The following is a 25,498-nucleotide window of genomic DNA, read 5'->3' on the forward strand; positions in this document are numbered from 1 at the left end:
TTATTTAATACACTGAATCTTTTTTTTTTCATTTTTTCTTTTTCCTGGGTTTCATCCTGTCCCTTATTTTCAGTTTATTTTAATTGCTGAAATGCATATATTTTTCCCTTGCAATATCAATACATTTCATATTGTTCAGTTGTTATACTTCACTGGTAAATAAAAATATGCATGCCCAGAAAGAATTTGTGTTAATTTGTGGTGAATTTACATGCAATCAATGCCTTTACTTTGCATGTTTCATCATTTATGTTCAAAATAAGTTCAAGTAAGGTTTTATCTATAAACAAGAATCACTCAGGGGATCTGTAAGCACACGCCCCTGCTGACATCACTCTGTTTGTTCTGCAACTCCATTTTTTTAAATCAATTTTCCGCATTACGGCTCACTCAAAGATTACAGTAAAAAAAGCACGTATTGTCTCCCTTAGACAGGAATGAACGGAATATCCAACCATTGACAGAAAACCCCTAGTTATGCACCTCTTATTTGGAGAAGAGAATACCCCACAAGCAATTTAATGACACAATTAGTAAACAATTTACTCCATGGTTGCAAAGTTTCCTAAAACACTCTTTTCTTAGATTACAAAGACAGCAACATCATTTGCAAATGTTTCACGAGGGTAGAAAATTCATTGCCACCACCCAAGAAGGGACCAGAGAGGGTGGGGGTTGGAGGGTAGGGGGAAACGAGTCATTGTGCAGGATTTGTGCCAGATGCTAAGAAGCTATAATAAAAACTTCTGCCTATATGAACTGTCATTGAAACCATCCTTCTGACGCGAAGCATTTGTCAAAAATTCCAATTTACATTAGAGGGAATTTGTTTATATGTAACAGAAAACCCAAAACAGAAACAAGCCAACAAATTATGCTTCCATTATTACAATGAAAATACACCAATACTGTAGGACTTGTTACAAAGCCTTATTATCCCTGTGTGGAAACCATGCTCATACTCAGACAATGACGGGATGATGGGAACAAGTAGAAGACAAATGTGTGGTGGGAAGATGCTCAGATCTCCTTTCTCCTTCTCCCACATGTTCAGAAGAAGCATGGGAACCCTTTTGCTTCCATGTTTGTCAAACAAGCTTCATTCTAGATAGGTCCTCAGTTGGGGTGGAGTTTGTTCTGAACTATGTGCTTCTAACCTCTTCAAAAGGGAGATAGGTCAACAAAGATTGGATGAAACATCTTACCATACGTCCAGGAACTCCTGGTGGGCCTGGAATTCCTTTGACCCCAGGAACCCCCTGAAACAAACAAGTATAAAATCAAAACACTCAGTAACGTATCACTACTCAATACTGTACAATCTAGGTTTGAATATTCATTTTTACATCTATTCATTTATCCTATTGATATATTGACATCCAAATTCTAAATTGTGATTAACCATCACTGTCAATTTATATTGACTCATCTTGTTAACATACAGCTTCAAAATTGTTAACTCATCAGTTTGTTGAGTCTGGTAAATAGGGCATTTCTACATTCTGCATTGGTGTCAGCTGCGGAGCTCTAATAGAGATAATTTGAGTGAGCAGAATCAGTTGCCGGAGAAACATGAAGTTAATGAAAAGAAGAACTAGGGGTGACATGATAGCAGTGTTCCAATATCTAAGGGACTGCCACAAAGAAGAAGGGGGTCAACCTATTCTCCAAAGCACCTGAAGGAAGCACAAGAAGCAATGGATGGAAACTAGGGCCTCTGGTGGCTCAGACTGCTAAGACAGTCTGTTATTAACACAGCTGCTTGCAATTACTGCAGGTTCTAGTCCCATCAGGCCCAAGGTTGACTCAGCCTTCCATCCTTTATAAGGTAGGTAAAATGAGGACCCAGATTGTTGGGGGCAATAAGTTGACTTTGTATATAATATACAAATGGATGAAGACTATTGCTTAACACAGTGTAAGTTGCCCTGAGTCTTCGGAGAAGGGCGGGATATAAATGCAAAAAAAAAAAAAAATCAAGGAGAGAGCCAACTTAGAAATAAAGAGAAATTTCCTGACAGTGAGAACAATTAGCCAGTGGAACTGCTTGCTTCCAGAGGTTGGAGGGTTTTAAGAAAAGATTGGACAACCATGATATAAGGTCTCCTGCCTTGGGCAAAGGGTTGGACTAGAAGACCTCTGAGGTCCTTCCAATTTTTGGAATACTGCATCCAATTTTGGTCACCACAATATAAAAAAGATGTTGAGACTCTGGAAAGACTGCAGAGAAGAGAAACAAAGATGATTAGGGGGCTGGAGACTAAAACATATGAAGAATGGTTGCAGGAACTGAGTATAGTTAGTCTAGAGAAAAGAAGAACTCAGGGTGACATAATAGCAGTCTTCCAATATTTGAGAGACTACCACAAAGAAGAGGGGAGTCAACCTATTCTCCAAAGCACCTGAAGGAAGGACAAGAAGCAATGAATGCAAACTAATCAAGAAGAGAGAGCCAACTTAGAAATAAGGAGAAATTTCCTGTCAGTGAGAATAATTAACCACTAGCATGGTTTGCTTCTAAAGGTTGTGGATGCTCCACCACTGGAGGAGTTCAGAAAAAGATTGGACAACCATTTGTCCAGAATGATTTAAGGTCTCCTGTCTTGGGCAGAGGGTTGGACTAGAAGGCCTCCAAAGTCCCTTCCAATTCTGTTCTTCTGTTACCTAATACTGAAGCAAAAAGGTTCTCACTCTCTCTTGCAACTCTGCCGGGGAAGATAAAGTGTGGTTTGCAATTACGTATATCCAAAACAACTTGAGGAAGTCAAAGAGCTGAGATTGGTTAATTTAAAGCAACTGGGCTATCGGACACATGGTACACAGTACAAATCAAAAACTACCATTTGAGTGCTGCTATTTGTTTCTTTAAGAGATCACATCTTCCACCTAAGTAAGCAGAATTTCAGGACCCAGAGATTGAGCTGAAAAAACAGTTTGGTATGTCAACATTTCCGTGGTAATGATTACAACCCTGGGCATCCTTTTGATTGCCTCTTGTCTCAGGAAAGTTGACATTCTCAGAGACAAACATTCAAGAGTCCTACTCTTTCACGGGTAAATGTTCAGGATTCTTTGGGGTGGGGAAAACAGTGCTGGAAATCATTGATCAAACTCTGAAGGGATTAGACCTTAAACGAGTTAATCATTTACTAAAATGAAGAAATGTCCAGGACTGGCTTAAATTGCTTTTTTTCTTCTGAGCTTTTTGAAAAGGAAGAATAATCACTTTTCTAAACAGACTGAAAATCATCTTAATTGTTGGGAGGTTTATGCTACATTCTCTTATCTTTGCTTTTCCCCAGGGAAGGAAAAGTTGGGAGGATGAGCCTAAATTCCTCAGCAAATTCCTACATTTTGTTAACAAAGAAGAATGTGTTAAGTTTACTGATTCACCAAGGAGTTAATCTAGGATCCGACTCCGAATTTCCAATTAATTAGTTGTGCTATCTTTTAAATAACAGCCAAAATCACTGCAGTATCAAAGTTACAAGAAAGTCAAGAGTAATTTCATTTAAGCCACAACATTTTAAATTTTCCAGGAACAGACATTCCATACCACACCTACACATCAATTTATTCCATTACTGAATGACAAATGTATCCAGGCATATGAATGTTTTCCTAGATTAGTCTGCTTCAAATACAAAACAGACCTTAGCCTGCCAAAACTTATATCATAATAAATTAATTGGTGTTGCCCTGTGTTCAGCCATGAATAAATCTGCCTCATCTGATAGCTTCAACTTTCATACTTTCTGAAACACACTTTCTAATCTCTTTCTGTGCAAATTTGCAAATATTGGGCTGAAAAGCTAGCAGGAACATTTGTGGGCTTTTTATCATATGTTTCTCTGAATGTACAGTATGTGCTTATATTTTCTTCCAACATATGCAGTTTTGCATACATTTCCCTGGATGTTCATTTTATTATAGCCTAGGGTGTAGTTTGCAGCGTCACATTGTAAAATTTAGAAAAGTGAGGAAACTGGGGGAAAAACAGTTGGTTTATTAATCTTGACTGTGCCAGTTCTCATTAAAATATTTGTCCTTTTTAGCAAGGATAGGAAACTATGGATTGGAAAATTGAAAAAAAGTGCCTGAAGAAGCGTATGTCCAATCTTTTCTATGCTATTGCCAAAAAAAACACCCAATTTATTGATGAAACTGTGAGAAATCAAGTCTCCTTTTAAAAAAAATATTTCATTCAGAGTTAATCCATTGTTAAGAACAAACCTTTGCTCCTCGCTGTCCTTTGGACAAGCCAACGAATTCTTCTGTCCCTGTGGAAGATGGAGGTCCCGCTGGGCCTGGCAGCCCCACATCTCCCTATTTGGAAAATAAAAATGTATCGATATTTTTAATCGTCATATAGTTTTTGAATTGTAAGCTGCCCAAAGTCATTGACTGAGATGGACAGCTATAGAAATTCAACAAATAAATAAATTAGATACAAGAAAGTCATCTTAAAGACTGATTAGGTGGCTCATGCCTTCATCGCCACTCTTGTAGACAAAGACTTCTCAACCTCAGGAATTCTGAGATCTGTTGGTTAGGGAATTCTGGAAGTTGAAGTCCACAGAGTTGAAGTCCACATATCTTAAAGATGCTGAGGTAGAGAAACACTGCTCTAAACTCCTGCAATACATTCTTCATGGAACTGTCTTTAAAGACTATCTGGAAACTTTAGGTGGTACAAAATGCGGTGGCCCAGATCTATCCAGGTGGATGCTGCCGAGTGCATGTTACATCTATTTTTCAGGCCCTGTCTTAGATTCTCAGTTTCCTAATGCCCTTTAAAGTGCTGGTTTTCCTCTAAAAAGCATTTTATGGCTTGGTTCCTGGTTACTTAAGAACTCCATCTTCCCCTGGAATCAATCCAACCCTTTTGGTCATGCTGAGAGACGTAACTGGCTATCCCCCTCTTTCGGGAGGTCAAGGGGCTGAAACCTGGAGGAATTGTTTATAATTGAACGGGTTCTCCAGAATGGTTTCCCACAAAAAGTTTGATGGGTTCTAATGTTCATCACTTTCAAAAGAGTTGAAAATGAAGCTTTTCTGGAGAACATTTGGAAGCTGATACCAATTTTGAAAATTGTATGTTGCCAATTTTGGAAGCTGATACCAATTTTGAAAATTGTATTTTGAAAATTGTATGTTGCGTGAAAACATACAGTGTTTTAACATAGAGTGAAAAAATTGAGCCTCTCCATTGCCCAATCTTCTTCTTGATATGCAACATGTTTTGAGGGCAAGAACTTGAATAAATGGCCAACATGTGGAAGAAAAGTTAACAATCTTCTTAATCTCGCAGAAAAAGATATTTGGTGTCCCATTTGGAGAAAAAGATATTTGGTGTCCCATTGCAAAACCAAAACACACACAAATACTTACTTTTTCTCCTTGTTCTCCATGGAAAACTAGACCACTGCTGCCCTGCAAAACAACAAAAATAAAACCAAATAATTGTAATTTTTATTTTCCAAAAATGCTACAATTGAAACATAGAGAAACCCAAACAGGAGTCAAAAAAAACAACAACGATTGAGGGAATTAAAGCTTGTTTTCTTATATCTGTCTTCCAAAAGTATTCATCAACATTCTCCGTTTGAAAAAAAAATGGTTTAGTATTAGTTCTGGTAATCCAACCTGAGTTGATAAGGAATTAAAGCAAATTATTTGGGTTCAAAGTATTAAAATGTTTCTCTTTTCTCACACTAATTTTATTAACTTGATGTCATACTAAAAGCACTTGGGCACAATAGGAATGGACAGAATATCATTAGTTACAAACAGCTGCATTAATTGGAGTAATGCATATATTACAAATATATATGTGTATATTGTAATCCTAGGCCTTGAGAAAGATCTAATTCAGGTAGTCCTCGTGACCATAATTGGGACCAAAATTTATCTGGCTAATCAGCAGTTGTAAAGCTGATTTTATGCCATGGTTTTTAATTGAATCACTGCAGTTGTTAAGTGAATTGCAAGGCTATTAAGTGAATCCAACTTCCCAAAATGACTTTGCTTGCTGGAAGCCAGCTGAGAAGGTCGCAAATGGTAATCCCATGACCTTGGGACAATGCAACCTTTATTAATATATACCGGCTGCCAAGCACCTGAGCTTTGATCACGTGACTTTGGGGAGACTGCAAGAGTTGTAAGTATGAAGTAAGTCCCCTTTTTCAGTGCTGTTGTAGCTTTAAAGCAGGAGTCTCCAATCTTGGCAACTTTAAGACTCCCGGAGTTCTGGGAGTTGAAGTCCAGAAGTCTTAAAGATGCCAAGGTTGGAGATCCCTGCTTTAAACAGTCATTTCATGAATGGCTGTAAACTGAGAACTACTTGTAGTCCAAAGTGCCAGATTCATTCAGAACTATCTGGTGGATTCATACCTAGTATAATTCATAATCATTGTAACTGAAGCGTCTATCTGCAATCAAATATGGAAAATAACTTGGAAATATACCAGGAGCAAGCTATTCCAAAACTACAGGCAGGCCTCGACTTATGACCACAACTGAGCCCAGAATTTATGCTGCTAAGCGAGAAATTTGTTAAGTGAGTTTTGCTCCATTTTACGACTTTTATTGCCACATTTGTTAAGTGAATCACTGCGGTTATTAAATTAGTAATCTGGTTGTTAAGTGAATTTGGTTTCCCCACTGACTTTGCTTCTCAAAAAATCGCAAAAGGGGATCATATGACCCTGATACACTACAACTGTCATAAATATGAAATATTGTTGAGGATCCGAATGTAAATCACGTGACCATGTGTCAAGGTTCCAGAAAAATCTCTTCTGCATAAAAAAAACTCAGAAGCCATTGTCTTTCAGAGTTCTTTACTAGCATGAGGAAACTGGCACATGATGAGTGAAATTCCAAAACTGAACTTCCGGATTCTTTTCCCAGTTATACAAACCCCAAGAGTCCCCCCCCCCAACCCCTTTGCTGGTCACATGGTCCCACGTTCTCCCAGTTCATTCAAATATCTTCTCGCCACTCTTCCTGCAGATGTGAATACCATCCGACCTTGACCGCTTGAAGAATGTTACCATACCCCTCAACCCCCCTTCTTTCCCTCAGGGGAAAAATGTGGCAGCGTCTGGAACCCTAAAATCTAGTATGGTTTCCAGGCCTGACACCATGGGGATGCTACAATGGTCATATGTGTGAAAAATGGTCATGTCACTTTTTTCAGTTCCATTGTAACTTCGAACGGTCACTAAACGAACAGTTGTTAAGTCCAGGACTACCTATATTTCCATCCTCTCCAACAAAGCAAAACAGAACAATAAGAACAAAATTCTGACTTTGCACATTCTGTCCATTTTTAATGCAGAAAAGTTGTCCTAAGGTTTATCAGGAGGAAAACAGGGCTATTGATTTGATGGATGGCAGAATGCCAAGAATCAATCAAACTCACTTACCACAGATCCTGGGAATCCTGGGAATCCTGGGGGTCCCTAAATTGGAAGAAAACAATATTAATCAGATGTTGTACTTGAGAAACAAATTTCACTTTATGGGTGGAACAAATAAATAAAAAGAGGGAGCTGTTGTTAAAAAATGAAAGGCGAATGGCGCCTTGAATATCCAAAGTTATTCAGAGTGTCATATTATTTAGGGAGCAAAGAGATCGATGAATTATTCAGTAATAAACAAGAGTAGCTGACTTGTGCCAAATCTTCCTTTGCATTAATAATAATAATAATAATAATAATAATAATAATAATAATAATAATAATAATAATAATAATAATAATAATAATAATAATAATAATAATATTTTAATTTTTATACCGCCCTTCTCCCGAAGGACTCAGGGCGGTGAACAGCCAAGTAAAAACAATACAATATATTACAATAAAAACTATTTAAAAAACATTCAATGTGGCCTAAATTTAGATATAAAATACATAATATAAAATAACCCCATTTAAAAACAAATTAAAAACCCCTATCAAGCCAGTCCTGCTCGGAAGAATAGGTACGTCTTCAGCTTGCGGCGAAAAGTCCAGAGGTCAGGAAGTTGTCGAAGTCCTGGGGGAAGCTCGTTCCAGAGGGTAGGTGCCCCCACAGAGAAGGCCCTCCCCCTGGGGGTCGCCAGCCGACACTGTTTGGCTGATGGCACCCTAAGGAGACCCTCTCTATGGGAGCGTACCGGTCGGTGGGAGGTCAGAATATCACTCCTACATCTTATCCTGGGCTGTGGGAAAAAGGGAAAATGCATCTGGGCCAAACTACAGTAGATCAGAAGCCAAAGGGCTTCCCTCCTGAGCCAAACAAGGGAATAATTGGCATTAGCGCACAGATTAATCTATTTTAAGAGACTGATCAGAATAACAGAGTTGGAAGGGGCCTTGGAGGTCTTCTAGTCCAACCCCTTGCTCAAGCAGGAGACCCTATACCATTTCAGACAAATGGCTGTCCAATCTCTTCTTAAAAACCTCCAGTGTTGGAGCAGCACCCACAGCTTCTAGAGGCAAGCCGCTCCACTGGTAAGTTGTTCCAACCCTCAGGAAATTTCTCCTTAGTTCTAGGTTGGTTCTCTCCTTGATTAGTTTCCATTCATTGTTTCTTGTCCTGCCTTCTGGTGCTTTAATATTTCATGTGATTTTGATTTTATGCCTCTGTTTATACAACCAAGGGTTGTATTAGGTTTTTTGGCTGCCACCACACATTGCTGGCTTGTGTTTAAGGGACCTTGGAGTCTTGTGGATGATCACTTAAATATAAATCAACTGTGTACAGCTGCAGCTAAAAAAGCTAATACAATCCTTGGTTGTATAAACAGAGGTGTAGAATCAAAATCACGTGTATTAGTACCGCTTTATAAAGCCTTAGTAAGGTCACATCTTGGAATACTTGCATCCAATTTTGGTCACCACACTACAAAAAAGATGTTGAGACTTTGGAAAAAGTGCAAAGAAGAGCAACGAAGATTATTAAAGGCCTGGAGACTAAAACATATGAAGAATGGTTGCAGGATTTAAGTTTGGCTAGTCTAGAGAAAAGAAGGACTAGAGCAGGGGTGTCCAAACTTGGCCCTTTGGAGAGTGGTGGACTTCAACTCCCAGAATTCCCCAGCCAGCATGAGCTATAAATTTAAGCAAGTTGCTAGTTGGAGAATTCTGGGAGTTGAAGTCCACCACTCTTCAAGGGGCCAAGTTTGGACATCCCTGGACTAGAGGGTGATATGACAGCAGTATTCCAGTATTTGAGAAGCTACCACAAAGAGGAGGAGTTTAATTTATTCTCCAAAACACCAGAGGACAGAAACTAACCAAAGAGAGAAGCAACCTGGAATTAAGGAGAAACTTCTTACAGTGAGAACAATTACCAGTGGAACGACTTACCTTCAGAAATTGTTGGGGCTTCATCACTGGTGGTTTTTAAGAAGAGACTGGACAGTCACTTGTCCAAAATGGTATAAGGTCTCCTGCTTGAGCAGGGGGCTGGACTAGAAGACCTCCAAGGTCCCTTCCAGCTCAATTCTGATTCTAAACACTGTAGATAGTCCCGCCTGGACTACTGTAACGCTCTCTACATGGGGCTCCCCTTGAAGGGCACCCAGAGGCTCCAACTGGTCCAGAATGCGGCTGCACGGGTGATAGAGGGAGCCACTCGGGGTTCCCATATAACACCTCTCCTGCGCAGGCTGCACTGGTTGCCGGTGGTCTTCCGGGTGCAATTCAAGGTGTTGGTAACCACCTTTAAAGCGCTCCATGGCACAGGACCGGGCTATTTACGGGACCGCCTGCTGCCACCGATAGCCTCCCATCGACCTGTGCGCTCCCACAGAGAGGGTCTCCTCAGGGTGCTGTCAGCCAAACAATGCCGGCTGGCGACCCCCAGGGGGAGAGCCTTCTCTGTGGGGGCACCCACCCTCTGGAATGAGCTTCCTCTGGGGCTACGTCTACTCTCCGACCTCCGGACCTTTCGACGCGACCTCAAGACTTTTTTATTTCACAGCGCAGGGTTGGCCTAAAATACTATTGTTTTAAGTGGGGTTCTATCATTGCTCTTTGAATATTTTTAATAGGTACTAGCCAAATTTGAATTAGATTTTTATATTGTCTTTTAATTCTGTTTATAATTATTGTTTTTATGTTGGCTGTAAACCGCCCTGAGTCCTTCGGGAGAAGGGCGGTATAGAAATTTAATAAATAAATAAGTAAATAAATAAATAAATAAAGATAACAATCAGTAGCTATTTCATACATTCTGAACTAGCTACAATGGTAGATTATTCAGCATGTAATTAATAACAAAGAAAAGAGGATTTACCGGAAATCCAGGTAGCCCGATGGGACCAGCAGGGCCTGCTCGACCTGGAAAACCTTTAGGTCCCTATTAACAAAGGCAAGAAAGCAACTTCAGTGGCCATGAGTCCTGCTCATCCCCAAAGGAGTCGAGTCTCTTCATGCACTGCCTGCTGCCAGATTTGTAACACAAACTCATCCCAGTGTCATAAACACAATAATCACGTGTAATACAAAACCAGAACTGTATTGTTATCTCTCATTATTATCTCTCTTGTCATTGGCTTGATTACTTCCATGGTAAGAGGATGTCTCCTAGAGCAGGGGTCTCCAACCTTGGCCACTTTAAGCCTGAAGGACTTCAACTCCCAGAATTTCCCAGCCAGCAAAGCTGGCTGGGGAATTCTGGGAGTTGAAGTCCTCCAGGCTTAAAGTGGCCAAGGTTGGAGACCCCTGTCCTAGAGTGTAGAATCATGTCATTGGCTTGAATTCTGGGAGTTGAAGTCCTCCAGGCTTAAAGTGGCCAAGGTTGGAGACCCCTGTCCTAGAGTGTAGAAACATGTCATTGGCTGGGGAATTCTGGGAGTTGAAGTCCTCCAGGCTTAAAGTGGCCAAGGTTGGAGACCCCTGTCCTAGAGTGTAGAATTCCAAGAAGAAGATTCAAAACTCCACAGGATAGAAAACATGACGTGAAAAGTAGAAATAAATTTCAGGATTTCTATTTATTTGCAAAGCCCAAAAGCCAGCCAAGAAAAAGGTTTGTTCTGGTTGTAGGAAGCCAATTTTTATGGTTTGTTTTTTTTCCCCTTTTCAACCCCTCTTGATTCTTCCCTGTATCTTCCTTTCCCGTCCCAGTGGCTTTTCTTTCAGCTAAACCCAGTCCTACATAAGGCTGTGGGGGCTGAAAGGTCTTTCTCATGTAAGGCAGTTGGACAACTAGAAGCTAGTGTGTCTGTCTGTCTGTCTGTCTGTCTGTCTATCATCCATCTTATCCATCCCCCACCCTCCCCTCTCTCTATCCTAACTATCCATCCCCATCCTCTCTCTCTAACTAGCTATTTCTGGGAGCTACTCCCCCCAAAAATCTAACAGACATAAATCAGAAATTCGAGAAAAATCCACAATAGGAAAAATGCTAGTCATAAACAAAAGGTCCCCTGGCTACCTGTGGGGCGGGGGGGAATGGTACCACAGACATCATATTTTATGCCATGGTGACACGGCAGCCATGACACCCTTGGGCTTTGTGCTGGACATGTGTGTTACTCGTATCTTCCTCTTCTAACAAGAAAGCTATTGTTTGTCCTTCCACCAAACACACAGTGTGGAACTCTGCAGGGGAACCTTGGACTGTATTCCTACTTGTAGAATTTCCTCTCTGCAAACAGTTCTGTGGTTCTGTAAGTTTTGTAAAGATTAAACAGCAGTTAAGAAAAGTAAAACACTCCTTGTCTACCTCATTTGTTTATTTTCCTCCCAAGGTGATCAAGTCTACTTTTCTCCTCATAAGAAGTCTGTAATGTGAGTTGTGGTTGTGACAAGCCAGTCATCTAATAAGTTTCCACGATTGAGGTAGATTTGGGACTAAGGTTTTCTAAGCAAAGTTCAAAACACTACGATGCTGGAAACAACGTCATTTTTTTTCCCTCTTTACTAATTGAGTTTTGCCAAAAATTATGCAACACACAGGCAAGGAAAACAGAAATTACAAGGGAAATGAACTTACAATAGCACCATCCAGCCCAGGAAGACCTCTTTCTCCCTAAATAATAACATAAAAACAGCAAGCACTTAGATGAAACATAGATTAGCAGGGAAATGTATTATAGAAAATGTTGGTTTGTTAAAAAAAAATAGGGATCACTACATTTTTTTTATTTGCATTTATATCCCGCCCTTCTCCGAAGACTCAGGGTGGCTTACACTATGTTAGCAATAGTCTTCATTCTATTTGTATATTTATATACAAAGTCAACTTTTATTGCCCCCAACAATCTGGGTCCTCATTTTACCTACCTTATAAAGGATGGAAGGCTGAGTCAACCTTGGGCCTGGTGGGACTAGAACCTGCAGTAATTGCAGGCAGCTGCTGTTAATAACAGACTGCATTAGTCTGTTGAGCCACCAGATGCCCAGTAACATGGACAAGTTACTTTTCTGTCAGCCTTAATTCAACTATCCCAACCCAAAATTAGGGGGATGAAGAGAAATGTTTTTTTTTTTAAATCGTGGGAGACAGATAGCTTCCCAATCAAAGACTTAAATACAGTCTCTGTAGCGATGACTAGAATGTCTTGATTCTGGACTTAGTTGGGTTAGTCAAAATGTTGGCAGCAAAAACAACAACCATTTGATTGAAAATGAATTAAGAGGATAAAAAAAGTCAAGTTGGATCAGACCAAAGTCAGTATTTTGAATCCCACCAGTGGCTAAAAACATCTGGGCAGATTGTCCCAAAGGGTGCTTTTTTGTTTTGCTTGAAGAAGTTTTGCTTCTCATCCAAAACTCTTCTTCAGTTTTTACTTCTGATGTCTTCAAGGAAACCAAGAAGGTCCAGGTGCCTTGTGAAAGAAAGCAGGTTTGGGACAACCATGACCTGGATGCCTGAGAATCTCCACAGATACCTGGGCAAATACCAATTTGAAACAACTGGACAGCTTTTTAGATTTCTAAAGCCAATTTATCAAACACAGGCATAATCTTTTTGAAGTTGTCTTCTTCCTCTCAAATGGAAATGTCAAAGTTAATTGATTAGACATGCCTCCTCCTACAGTTCCTTTATCTGGACATTTCTTACCTTCACTCCTTTAAAAATCCCTGGGGCATAGACAGGTTCACCTTTGGGGCCTTTAGGACCAGGCTGACCCTGGATATAGAAATTAAGAAAACAAGTGCAAAAGATACTCTTTAGGAAAAATAAATTAAAAAGGTAGTTAGAGTAAATTCAAAGCTTAGTTGTCCTGAAGCTGAAATTAAAAATCTAAGAAATGTATGTAGAATTCATTTGCATTCTATACATTCTATTATAGCTATGATGGATGCACTGTTGGAAGATCAGAAGGACCAGTTAGGAATAGATCGTCATGGAGAAAAATCTATCTAGGTGGATCTCCATGAGATGACATCAACTTGATGATGCATAATCAACCAATCAACCAACCAATTCAACTCAACTCAACCCAACCCAACCCAACTCAACCAAACACAACCAACCAACCAATTTGATATACATTAAAGACTTTATATGTCATTTGTTATGTCAGAATGTGTTTCTTGGAAATTTCTTATTATTCATATTTTAAGCCACAATACACCTTGAATTTAGGATAACCTGTTTAAATTTTGTTTAAACAAATTTAAATCCAGCTATTTTTTAAATCTAGCTATTGTGGTCTACCAACCACACATCATGGCTTAGAATACTGCTGGTTACTTATAGTTGGGCTATGGCTTGCTATAATGTATAAATCTTCCCACTACCGGAGTAGGACTTTTCCAAAGAGAATGGCATCTCTGAAGTATCTCTAGATAATCATTTGCTCTCAAGATAGGAAAGAGTTGACATGATGTGATAGAGATCTATGATTTTTTGCTTGGCTGCTAAAAAAGGGAAATAATTAGACTCCCTAGAATAATTATTCTAGGAATATTTATAAAGAAAGCGGCCTTAGAACCATTCATAGTAGTAACTGTTTAAGACTGTTTAAGACAGTTATGCTGGCTGGGGAGTTCTGGGAGTTAAAATCCAAACATCTTAAAGCTGCCAAGGTTGAGAAACAGGTTTAAGATATCCAGATCTCTTTCCCAACCACCTAACTCAACCTAGGACAAAAGCTACATCAAGAAATACCGGTGGTCCTTGGGGACCAGGGAATCCATCCGATCCAGAGGTACCAGGACTTCCAATAGTACCATTACAGCCATCTAAACCAGGAAGACCTCTGGGTCCAGGCTGACCGGGGTGTCCCTGTTCAAGGAAAAAAGAAGAAGCAAAAATTAATATTTCTTAATCACTTCTTAATTTTTAAAGAATGCATGGGAACTGAATTGTCCTTGCCTAGGAGGATATACATTTATATTTGCATACCTGAACTTGATAACACCAGATGTGTATTTTTTTTACACATTTACTCCATATCCGTTCTTTGGATGCTTTACACATTTATTCAGCTGTGGAAACTGCAAAGATCTATTGTGTTTATTGTATTTATTTATGAGCCCAGTCAACTCCCAAGTTTGCAATAGCCCCAGAGGTATTTTTCTCTTCATTAAATGCCAACAACCTTATCCCAATATTCAGGGCACTTTGACTGCTATTTATCTTTCCAAATGTTATCATCTTCATGGGGAAATAAAGCTAAAATAATTTTCAATCAGTTCCTCATTTTATAAAGAATGTATAGTCATGTAAAGTACATTTGTTTATATTTGTATGCCTCAACCTGATAACCTACGTGTTGGATTAGTGAGACAGTTAATCAGTTCTGAGGCTCTGATTCAGTGGGTGCAATCCTACTGAAAAATTAACAAAAACACATTCTTTATTAACTGCTTCTAACAAAAGTTTGTCCTGACCATCTGTAGGTGGACTGAAGATACCGGCTGTGCTTTCATCTCTGTGCAGTTTTCCCTATCCTCTGAAATCAAAACAGCAGATGGCAGCAGAAATAGCTCTACGAAAGCAAGCTTACATTGTGGCTTTGAATTCTGATTGTAAAACAAAATGAGGAAGGAAGGGTGTGTGTTTAAGCTGCATCTGCAGGGATCGGAGATTTTGATTGCATTTTTCCAAGAGGCAAGTTAGTCTTTTGCCACCATGCAAAAACACAGAGCTCTGTGAGCAACCTTAAATCCTCTCCGTGCATCCAAATAACAGAATAACAGAGTTATAAGAGACCTTGAAGGTCTTCTAGTCCAGGGGTCTCAAACCTTGGCAACTTAAGATTTGTGGACTTCAACTCCCAGTATTCCTTAGCCAGCTTTGCTGGCTGAGGGATTCTAGGAGTTGAAGTCCACAAATCTTAAAGTTGCCAAGGTTCGAGACCCCTGTTCTAGTCCAATCTCCTGCTAAGGCAAGAAACTCTATCCATTTCAGTCAAATGGTTATCCAATCTCTTCTTTAAAACCTTCAGTGTTGGAGCATTCACAACTTCTGGAGGCAAGTTGTTCCACTGATTAATTGCTCTAACTGTCAGGAAATTTCTCCTTAGTTCTAGGTTGCTTGATTAGTTTCAATCTGTTGCTTCTTGTCCTGTCTTCAGGTGCTTTGGAGAATAGATAAATCTTCTTAACCCCCCCATCTCCGTCACAGTTGAGTGAACCATTGGGGCTGAAGGATTCAATGGGATGGACTTCAAGATGTTCTCAAGAACATTTAGAATTTATCAGCTGAGAACATACAGGACAAGGCAGGAATTCTAATAAGAACAGTATAACTGAGATTCAGCAGATAATTCGAGAACGTCTATGGATTTTCTCAATCATTCAGGTCATGGTTGTCCTAAAGCTGCTGTCAGGCCTGGAAACCATACTAGGTTTTTCTGGAACCTTGACAGCTGCTTTTTCAAAAGGCAACTGGACTTTCTTGGTTTTTTCCTTAAAAACCTTTTGCTTCAAAACGAATGGAACTGAAGAAGCTTCTTGGATGAGAAGCAAAAGGTTTTCAAGGAAAAAACCAAGGAAGTCCAGTTGCCTTTTCAAAAAGCAGCTTTGGGACAACTATTCGAGAATGCTCACTTTGCAGGATTTATACCTTTGGTCTGTTACAGAAACTGAAAAAATTTATTGTGTTTCTAAGTACTGTAAGGTTGATGTATGAGCCCAGTCAACCGTCAAGTTTGCAGTACCTCCAAGTGTATTCTTTCTTCATTAAATGCCAACAAATGTATCTAAATATTTAGGGCACTCTGACTGTTCTTTATCCTTTCAAATGTCATCATCATCATAAAACAAGTGAAGAACATTTTACCCAGACAACTTTTTCACGTAAGAAGCTTAAATAGTGGATCTCTGTTTAGGTAAGAATCTTAGTTTGAAAATCTAGAGCTGGGATCTCCAACCTTGACAACTTTAAGCCTGGAGGACTTCAACTCCCAGAAATCTGGGAGTTCTGGGAGTTGAAGTTTACCAGACTTAAAGTTGCCAAGGTTGGAGACCCCTGATCTAGAGGATGAATGTCATCAGCACAAATCATGTATTTAATTGCAAAGGCCTAATGCCAGACCTGGAACTGAAATCATTTTATGTGATGATCATGGACTAACAAACTTGATTTTTTTTTAAAAAAAAATTCTGATTAAAAATAAATAGTATAAAATAGAAGCTGCTCAGCTATCAAGTGTAAGTCCTACTCACTATGGAAAATAGCTCCTGGTATGAATTAAGCATTTCCAAATATGCTCATCAGTTTAAAATATTTTTTATCACTTTTAAAAACAAGCCTGAAAGGAATTCCTTTGGCTAGACAATTAATGCTGCAACAAGTCAAAGAGCACTGCCAAAAAGAATGATGATGATGGAGGGGAAGGCAGGGAGAAAGATGGAAGGGAGGGATGGGAGATGGGAGGGAGGGAAGGAAGGAAGGCTTACAGCAACAAAACACTCATTAATGTTATCATTAAAGGAGAATATTTGTAGTTCAAGGTTGAAATGAGGGATTCTTGGTGCTTTCTGAGTTTGGTAAGGTGGGAGGGGGAGAGAGAGAGCAAGCTCGGAGAACACCAAGAATCATTCATTAATGTCTTTAAAACTTTTATCCGATGGAAAACCAGCTATTGTTCCTCCCCTTGTAGAATGTGATCCTTGCTATGCAATCACAAGTTAGTCTGTCCCTTGAACTGAATAGACTTTGTGCAACCCGCCTGAAGACTTAATCCTATAAAGGAAAAAAATGTAAATATATTGTAAATCGCTGTATTAATTCCTTGTTTGGGGCTTGGTAGTATTTTATGTCAACAAAGCATCTTGTAATAAAACATACGCGCTGACCCACGACAGCTCAAAGCTAACATATGCTGTCCTTCAAACATTTATTTATGTATTTAGTTTTATAGCCAGAAGGTTGCAGATATCTCCTGGGGACAAGCTAATCCAGTAGAAATAAGTTTGTAAAGGGAATCCAGCAGTCCCAAACCTAAGCAGATAATCAGATCAGACTACAGAGGATTTATGGATGAAATTATCTTCTCCTTTCAAATCCCTGTAAACATCCAAGAGCCACTTTCTTATACTCCAGTTTGGTGCTCAGAGTTTCAGGGTATAAGATCAGTGCTAGTTCTAAGTTGATGGTACATCCCTCTTCATTGTCTATGGCAGGGATCTCCAACCTTGGTCCCTTTAAGACTTGTGGACTTCAACTCCCAGAGTACCGCAGCCAGCAAAGCTGGCTGAGGAACTCTGGGAGTTGAAGTCCACAAGTCTTAAAGGGACCAAGGTTGGAGACCCCTGGTCTATGGGGATTCTCAGTCATCTAGGTCATGGTTGTCCCAAAGGTGCTTTTTCAAAAGGCAGCTGGACTTCGTTTTACCTTGAAGACATTTTGTTTTTCATCCAAGATTTTTTTAATGTTGTAAATTGGGTTGTAAATTATAAAAAGGGATGCAGTGGCCCAGTGGTTAAGACGCTGAGCTTGTCGGCAGTCCAGAGGTTCGAATTCCTAAAGCCGCATAACAGGGTGAGCTCCTGTTCCTTATCCCAGCCTCTGCCAACCTAGCAGTTCAAAAGCAGGTAAAAAATGCAAGTAGAAAAATAGGGACCACCTTTGGTGGGAAGGTAACAGCGTTCCGTGTGCCTTTGGTGTTGAGTCATGCCGGCGACATGACCACAGAGACATCTTTGGATGTCTTCAGCTTTGAAACAGAAATGAGAACCGCCCCCTAGAGTCGGGAATGACTAGCACATATATGTGAGGGGAACCTTTACCTTTACCTAAATTGCCTAGAATCACCTATGTATGAGTTAGGAGGCCATATTTATTTGCTAAATAACTATGTTATTTAGCTCACTACTGCTTACAAAGGGTGCAAAATAACCTAGGTTTTCTTCATGGAGAAGTTCCGTGAAGAACTTCAAGTTCATATGAGGTGCCAATGGAGGACATCTGCTCAACTTCTCACAGTCATTCCTCAATCGATCTGGAAATGACCTTAAACTTATCTGATCTGCAAGAACTGCTTTGTGTCTGGAATATATTCCTAGTTTTCTAATGGGAATGTTTTTTTTTTACACGCACAAAATGTTTGAAATGAAGTGTTACATAGCATGCTGCTGGGAAGAGAGCATTGAGATAACCTAATATCACATCTGAAAGGGGAAATGTTTTCTTTCAGGATCCACGTTGTCAACAAAAATCAAGATCCTCGTCAAATGCAAGACTCATTCAGTTGAAGCTTCGGGTTTCACACAGTGGGCTAACCAGACGTATCAACTACTACAGGTATGTCCTACTTTTATTTCCTTGCCACTGACCACCACTGAACAGGAAGTTCCTATTCCTGGCCAGCCCCAGGAATTTCATTATGGATATACATAAGCCAGTAGTGCTGTGTCTTCAACTATAGATTGCGGTAATTTAACTGAGCACCATCTAAGAAGGCAATTCATACTAATAATTCTGCATCAACTCTCCAAGGCTGTCTTGGGCTACAATCCTTATTATTCTATCTACAGGTTAGAGAGCCAAAGGGATGACCTGGGAGTAAATATCACACAAGAATTACAAAATACACATTAAGCCTAGGAAATAGAAAGAGCAAGAAAGAAGACCAGATTGGTTATGCCCTAATTCACTACTGTATAAGAGAGAAAATATGGGAAGTGCAGGCTTTCAAGACTCTGTTGTTAATAGAGTTTATCTAAAAATAATACTAATAGAAGAATTAAAATTCCAAAAATGAAGTACAATGACCTGGACTATCTTAGTGAGTTTGACAATTACATAAGTTTGGCAATTCAGTGCCCACTAGACTATTATCAATAATGACCAACAATAATGAGAATTGTAGCCAAATATCTAAAGTTCTAGCACAATGCTAGTAAGAGAAAAAAATAGCATTTTATTTCTAAAATTATCACCAGTTTATATATTTCCCTTATGTGACTTCTTGGTGTTAGTTTTTTTTTATTCTTCCAAAACTATAAGCCACCCAGAGTTTTAATGTCTTCTGTTAAGGAAAGTATTTTAATCCCTTATGACAGATCACTTTTTTTTTTCAGGCAAAGACCTGATTTGGCCTTTGAGTGGTGTGCTGAATTCTCTCCAAGAAGATGTGAAGCCAGAACTAAATTTAATTTACATTTGGTTAACATAATATTAGGTGGTGAGGACTTGGAGAAGTTCCCAAGAAACCCAGAGCTGCAAGCTAGAATGAGGATGAGAGACCATCTCCAGCTCTTACTATTCACCCCTTCCACACCGGGAATCAAGAATGAGTAAAGGGAGACTTGACGGTAGTTGCTTGAAATGAATGAAACACAGTTGTTGAAATGCACCAGTAAAGCTGATACCAACCAGTGCATAGAACAACTCAAAGAAGCAGTGCAAGATTAGAAGATGGGGAGAGATCTGGCTCATAGAAATGCCAAGAGTCGGACACGACTGAACAGATAACATCATAATTAGTTGTTGAAATGAATCCCCGTATCTTCAATAACTTTTAATTTTTGTCGCATCTAGAATAACAGAGTCGAAAGGGACCTTGGAGATCTAGTAGTCCAACCCGCTGCTCAAACAGGAAAGCCTATACCATTTCAAACAAATGGTCATCCAATCTTTTCTTGAAAATCTCCAGTGATGGAGCACCCATGACTTCTGAAGTGTTTCACTGATGAGTTGTTCTCACTGTCAGGAAATTTCTCCTTAATTCTAGGTTGCTTTTCTCTTTGATTACTTTTCAACCATTGCTTCTTGTCCTGCCCTACAATAGGTTGCTAATTTCTGGAAGGAATTTCTTGGCCAAATCAAGTCTCCTGAGAAGCTTTGGCGACTCCGATCTTTAAGATGATGGACCAGTCAGAACCTAAATTGAAAAATATGAAACCAAAATCCTATGTACGCTGAACTAAATGTAAGCTCTTTCCCAGTGAAGGAAACTTATTTCTAAGTAAATCCAAACAGGAGAGGCACAGTACTTAAGGAAGAGAGAAATCTGCCGAATCGGAAGGCACAAATTTGTGTATTAGGAACATTAAAAGGGGCCTCTTGAGTTCACGCCAGATCCTTTTTTTCAAACAGCCTGCGGTTTTGTTTGGTTTGCTTTTGAACCGTACACACACGAGCTGATAGAAGCCAGTACATATGCTATCGCTCCCTGAAATGTTTCCATTCGGCCAGCCTTGTATTTTCAGCTGAAAAACTATGACTGATGCATCTCAACTTCCAAACTTCTCAACATCCTTCCGTGGGAAAAGCTAAACATCTACATCAAGATGGGGGTGAGGGCCGGGGAGGAAAAAGTGGGAATGTGCCAGGCAGGTGGGGAGGGGAAGTTCCTTCAGGCCCTTTTTCTGGGACATCAGTGGTTAATCAGCCACAAATGCAAGGAGAGATGGCAGCTACAGACAAGATTTTCCCAACAGCTGTAGCAACACAATAAATGAAGTCCATCTGGGAGCAGTTTCTTTGGTAGGACCTATGGTGACCTCTTTCCCTCCCACCCATTCATGTACAGCCATCCTGAACCTGTGGGGCTCTTCCTACTATGCTCACATCCCCACTGGGATCATACGTTCACTGCTTGGGGTGTCTCACTTGGCTATCATTCCTGTAGCATCTTTACTACAGGTAATCCTTGATTTACAACAGTTCATTTAGTGGCAGTTCAAAGTTATAACGGCACAGAAAAATACTGACGTAGGTCCATTTTTCACACTTTAGGACCACTGCAGCATCCCCAGGGTCATGTGATCAAAATTCAGATGATTGTTAACTGGCATGTGTTTATGACGGTTGCAGTGTTCCGGGATCATATGATCCCCTGACAAGCAAAGTCAATGGGAAGCCAGATTCATTTAATAACTATAGCAATACCATAGCATTTAGACTTCTATACCGCTTCATAGTGCTTTACAGCCCTCTCTAAGTAGTTTACATGGTCAGCATATTGCCTACAACAATCTAGGTCCTCTTTTTACCGACCTTGGAAGGATGGAAGGCTGAGTCAACCTTGAAGGGCTGGCAGTCAGCAGAAGTAGGCTGCAATACTGCTGTTGTGTCTTGCCCGCCCTCAGAGCAGCCGGGGCCTTCTTATCTGCTCCCGAACACGGAGGAATGTATGCCTCCCGGCCCCAGTCCTGGCTCCATGCCCAGACAAACTGCAGAAGAAGGAGCACCTCCCGGCCCCAGCCCTGACTCCATGCCCAGGCAAATGGAGCAGCTAGACCCCTCCCCCTCCTCCACAGCATGTGAGCCTGAGGAGGGTTTATTACCAACAGCTGATTGGAGTGACCCTCACATCAGAAGATTGGATAGGCGGAGGCAACAGAGGGAAGGGAGGGGCAGGCCTTAATGAGTGCTGAGTCATGGAGCCACACCCCATGGCCTATATAAAGGATCTGCTTTCTGGCATTCTCTGAGTCAGGCAAAAGTCGAACTTATCTTGCTGAAGTCACTTACTGGTCTCCTGCCTGCTCTGAGGACTTTGCTAGGACTTTGGGCAGAGCTGCAGAGGCAAGCCTGATTCGGATTTCCCTGACCCGGCCGTCAGCGGAGGAGTGGGACACAACAACTGCATTCTAACCATTGCGCCAGCACAGTTCTAACTATGTTACCAACGTAACAACAGAAAGGTCATAAAATGGGGCAAAACTCACTTAACAAATGTCTCACTTACCAATAGAAATTTTGAGCTCAGTTGTGGTCGTAAATTGAGGATTACCTCTACCCAGCTAAGGTCTTTCACAGGACCCTTAGTTAAATCTGGGTTTGTCTGGGGTTTCAGACCTGCACATTGAACTCATTCTGCTCTTGCATTTTAAGCCATAGTATTTGTCCTTAACTGTTATTATGACACAAAGCAATAAGATGAGGGGGTGAAAATTAATGCTCTCAAAAAATAAAGAAAAGGAAAGAGAGAAAGAACGAATTAAAACAGATAGGGCAGCCAGAATGTGCTCTGAAAGCCTCCAATTCTCTGCTCAACCTGATTGAATTAAACTAAATTAAATCTGCATGTTCAATTTGTTTCTTTGCTGAGTATTATGCTGCTGGCTTTAGTGGTTGTTTATTAGTTCTATTGTTAGTACTGACAAAGAGGAAGGAAGGAAGGACGAAGGAAGGAAGGAAGGAAGGAAGGAAGGAAGGAAGGAAGGAAGGAAGGAAGGAAGGAAGGAAGGAGGGAAGGAAGGAAGGAAGGAAAAAAGACAGGGCATAATCTCAAATCTTTCAATTTTCTGCTCTGGTTAGGAGTGATTATTTAAAAAAACACAACTAAATTGCCAGGGGGAGAAAATGATTCCTAATTTCCACTGTCTGTCTCACTAATTAAGGTCACATGTTGCATATAGTAAAATAAAATGAATCTAAGTGTCTTTATGCATAATTACAGTACTGAGGCATGATATAAATACTTTGTGGAAGAAAAATAAGGGGAAAAAATGAGGACAGACTGGTGGAACATTTTTGTTGACTTATGGTTGTTGGTACTTACTTTTAGGAATTTGTCTTCCATTTTGTCTTTAATTTTTTTAATGTTGGTTTATTAGTAACCTATCCAGAAACTTTATATAGTAAGACAGCTAGGAAAGGTGCAAATGCATCATTGAACAGACAAAAAAAATATCACAATTTTCTCCAACAGTTTTATTCCCTCCAACAAAAAGGAAAAGGCTGGGAAGGACATATGCCAAGTGACCAGGTCTTCCCTTGGAGATGTTTCCGCTGGACTGACGAGTCTTTTGAATCCCTTTGAAGTTTGCTATTCAATTTGGGGTTTTTTACATTATTTTTATTGGAAATGTTTCATCATTGTATATCACATTTACAATCTTTACAGCGCTCCAGCATCGATAATACTCATGCATACATAACATCCCGTATTCTTCCTTTAACTGTATACATTGTCTTTAAATTTTAGTATACCTCTCAAATTACCTTATATTTAATCTTTACTTCTATTCTCTAGCCATTTGTACCATATGCCCCAGACTAAATAATATTCTGTTTCCCCTCTTTCTTTTAATTCCAATGTTAGCCTGTTCATCTCAGCACAATCTAACACCTTTTTGATCACCATTCTCTCGAGGGCCTGCTGTCCTGTTTCCAGTTTTGCGCATATGCAATTCTGGCTTCAGTTGTTATATGCAATTGAGCATTCTTACGGTAGTTTCCTCTTATTATCCCTAGTAAAAATAATTCTGGTTTTAATTCAGTTCGTTGACTCGTAATTTATTCTAACCATTTTCTTATTCTGTACTTTCTGACTTCTGGACACGACTACCATATATGGAAGAATGTGCCTTGATTGTATTTGCATTTCCAGCATTCCGCAGATAAATTTGGAAACATTTTGGCCAATCTATCTGGAGCTAAATGCCAACGATAGAACATTTTCTTTAAATTTTCTTTGTAGGCTGCCGACATTGTTAATTTATATTTTTTCCCCAATATTCTAATTCAATATTATAACCAAAATTCTTTGCCCAGGTTATCATAGTTTCTTTGACAGTTTCTTCTTCCATTTTAAATCTGCGGAAATAGTTACATACTTTGGTTATCATTTTTTCCTCCATCCCCTGTATTATTTTATCAAGCTCTTGTTGCTCCTTACAGAAGCCATATTGTTCTAAATCCTTTTTATATCTTGCCTGAATTTGCAGGTACGGCCACCAATCTATATCTATCCCTTGTTGTTTTAATTTTTGGTTTGTTTTTAACTTCCCTTGCAGTTTGCCAGTCAATTTGATGTGTCATCAAGTCACTGTCATCTCCTATTGACCTCATCAACCTATTTTCTCCATTCCAATTTATGCCTAACCTGGTCTCTCAGGTCTTCCAAAAGTGCATTCACTACCATCCACCTTGCTATTGATTATCCCCTTCTTTTCTTCCACTTTTCCTAGCCTGACAGTCGTTTCAAGAGACCTAGGTCTTCACATAATGCATCCAAAGTGGGATCATTTGAGCCTGCTCATTTATGCTTCAAGTGAGAACTCTGGATTGCTTTATTTGATGATCCATGGTTTGTTTTCCTGGTTGACCATGACATTGATAAGAGTCTTCTCCAACACCAAAGATCAAAGGTGGCAATACTCTTCTTCTAATACTGCTTCTTCAAAATCCAACTCTTGCTCCCATGATGCACCAAAGGGAAATCCCTAGCTTGCATGATTCTGATTTTTGTAGTTGTTGGGACATCAAGGGATTTGAATACCTTTTTCAAATTCTTCCAAGTACTGGTCTTTGTTGTTGTTGTTGCTTAAGATAAAGCAACAAGTTGAGCAACTGCAAGTATGTGTATGCCTAACCAATTAATTCTTGACCACAAAAGAAGAAATAACAGATGCTAATGTTGATGTGGCTGTGTTTGCTGCAGCCCCAATCACCTGCTATTTTGTAACTATTTGGAGTCCACTGTCTCTTGGAGACTCAATGTTCATTCTATGGTCCAGACCTAGCTGCATTACTGACTGGGTAATGGTCATTGCTCTACTTCAACCAGTAGCAAAAGATTATCCTCTTAGAGCAGAACAGAGCTGCCGTACCAGCTTCAGATGATCACCTTCACCATGGCATTTTTGTTGGACTATCCAACAACAACCTCAGTCAAAGACCACAAAAGCAAGCATTTGAATTCAAACCCAAAATCATACTTAATGTTGTTGGCCAAAAGCCATACCAAGAGTTACACTTAAGTCCTGGGGAATCCAAAAAGACTTACCGGAACTCCATAAATTCCAGGGAATCCAGGAACACCCACTGGGCCCTAAAAAGATAAAAAGGAATACAGTTAAGTGTCAGTCTATTCTTTAAACTCTAAGTCCAGTTCATAAGGCATCTTAGCCTAGAACATTAGATATAAAATCAAGAATGGACTTGCTACAGACAAACTTTTTGCATTATTTTAGTTGCATTTTGGTTCTCAGTCCTGACTAACTCTTTAGGCAGATGCTTTCTGAGAGTCCCTGGATGGTGGGTGGGCTACAGATATGTCAAATGAAGTGGCAAGAGAAAGTCTGTGAACTCTTTAAAACGATTCATAATCCAGCAGTACTGTAAATGACAGTGAGACCAATGCTTC

The 25,498-nt window shown here is 39.8% G+C and overlaps 1 protein-coding gene across 2 annotated transcripts in view; it reads right to left on the minus strand.

Annotated features, from left to right (window-relative positions):
* Positions 1-25,498, minus strand: part of COL4A6 (collagen type IV alpha 6 chain) — a 199,797-nt gene that overhangs the window by 52,468 nt on the left and 121,831 nt on the right. For both annotated transcript variants that reach the window (XM_058196534.1, XM_058196536.1), the window contains exons 5-13: positions 25,139-25,183; positions 14,116-14,232; positions 13,063-13,131; positions 11,992-12,027; positions 10,291-10,353; positions 7,431-7,466; positions 5,392-5,433; positions 4,234-4,326; positions 1,206-1,259 (exon numbers count right to left, since the gene is read on the minus strand). In XM_058196534.1, the coding sequence (XP_058052517.1) occupies positions 1,206-1,259; positions 4,234-4,326; positions 5,392-5,433; positions 7,431-7,466; positions 10,291-10,353; positions 11,992-12,027; positions 13,063-13,131; positions 14,116-14,232; positions 25,139-25,183 (555 nt within the window). The remainder of the gene's footprint in view (positions 1-1,205; positions 1,260-4,233; positions 4,327-5,391; positions 5,434-7,430; positions 7,467-10,290; positions 10,354-11,991; positions 12,028-13,062; positions 13,132-14,115; positions 14,233-25,138; positions 25,184-25,498) is intronic.

This window comes from Ahaetulla prasina, chromosome 11 (genome assembly GCF_028640845.1).
Source record: "Ahaetulla prasina isolate Xishuangbanna chromosome 11, ASM2864084v1, whole genome shotgun sequence".
Taxonomy (NCBI): domain Eukaryota; kingdom Metazoa; phylum Chordata; class Lepidosauria; order Squamata; family Colubridae; genus Ahaetulla; species Ahaetulla prasina.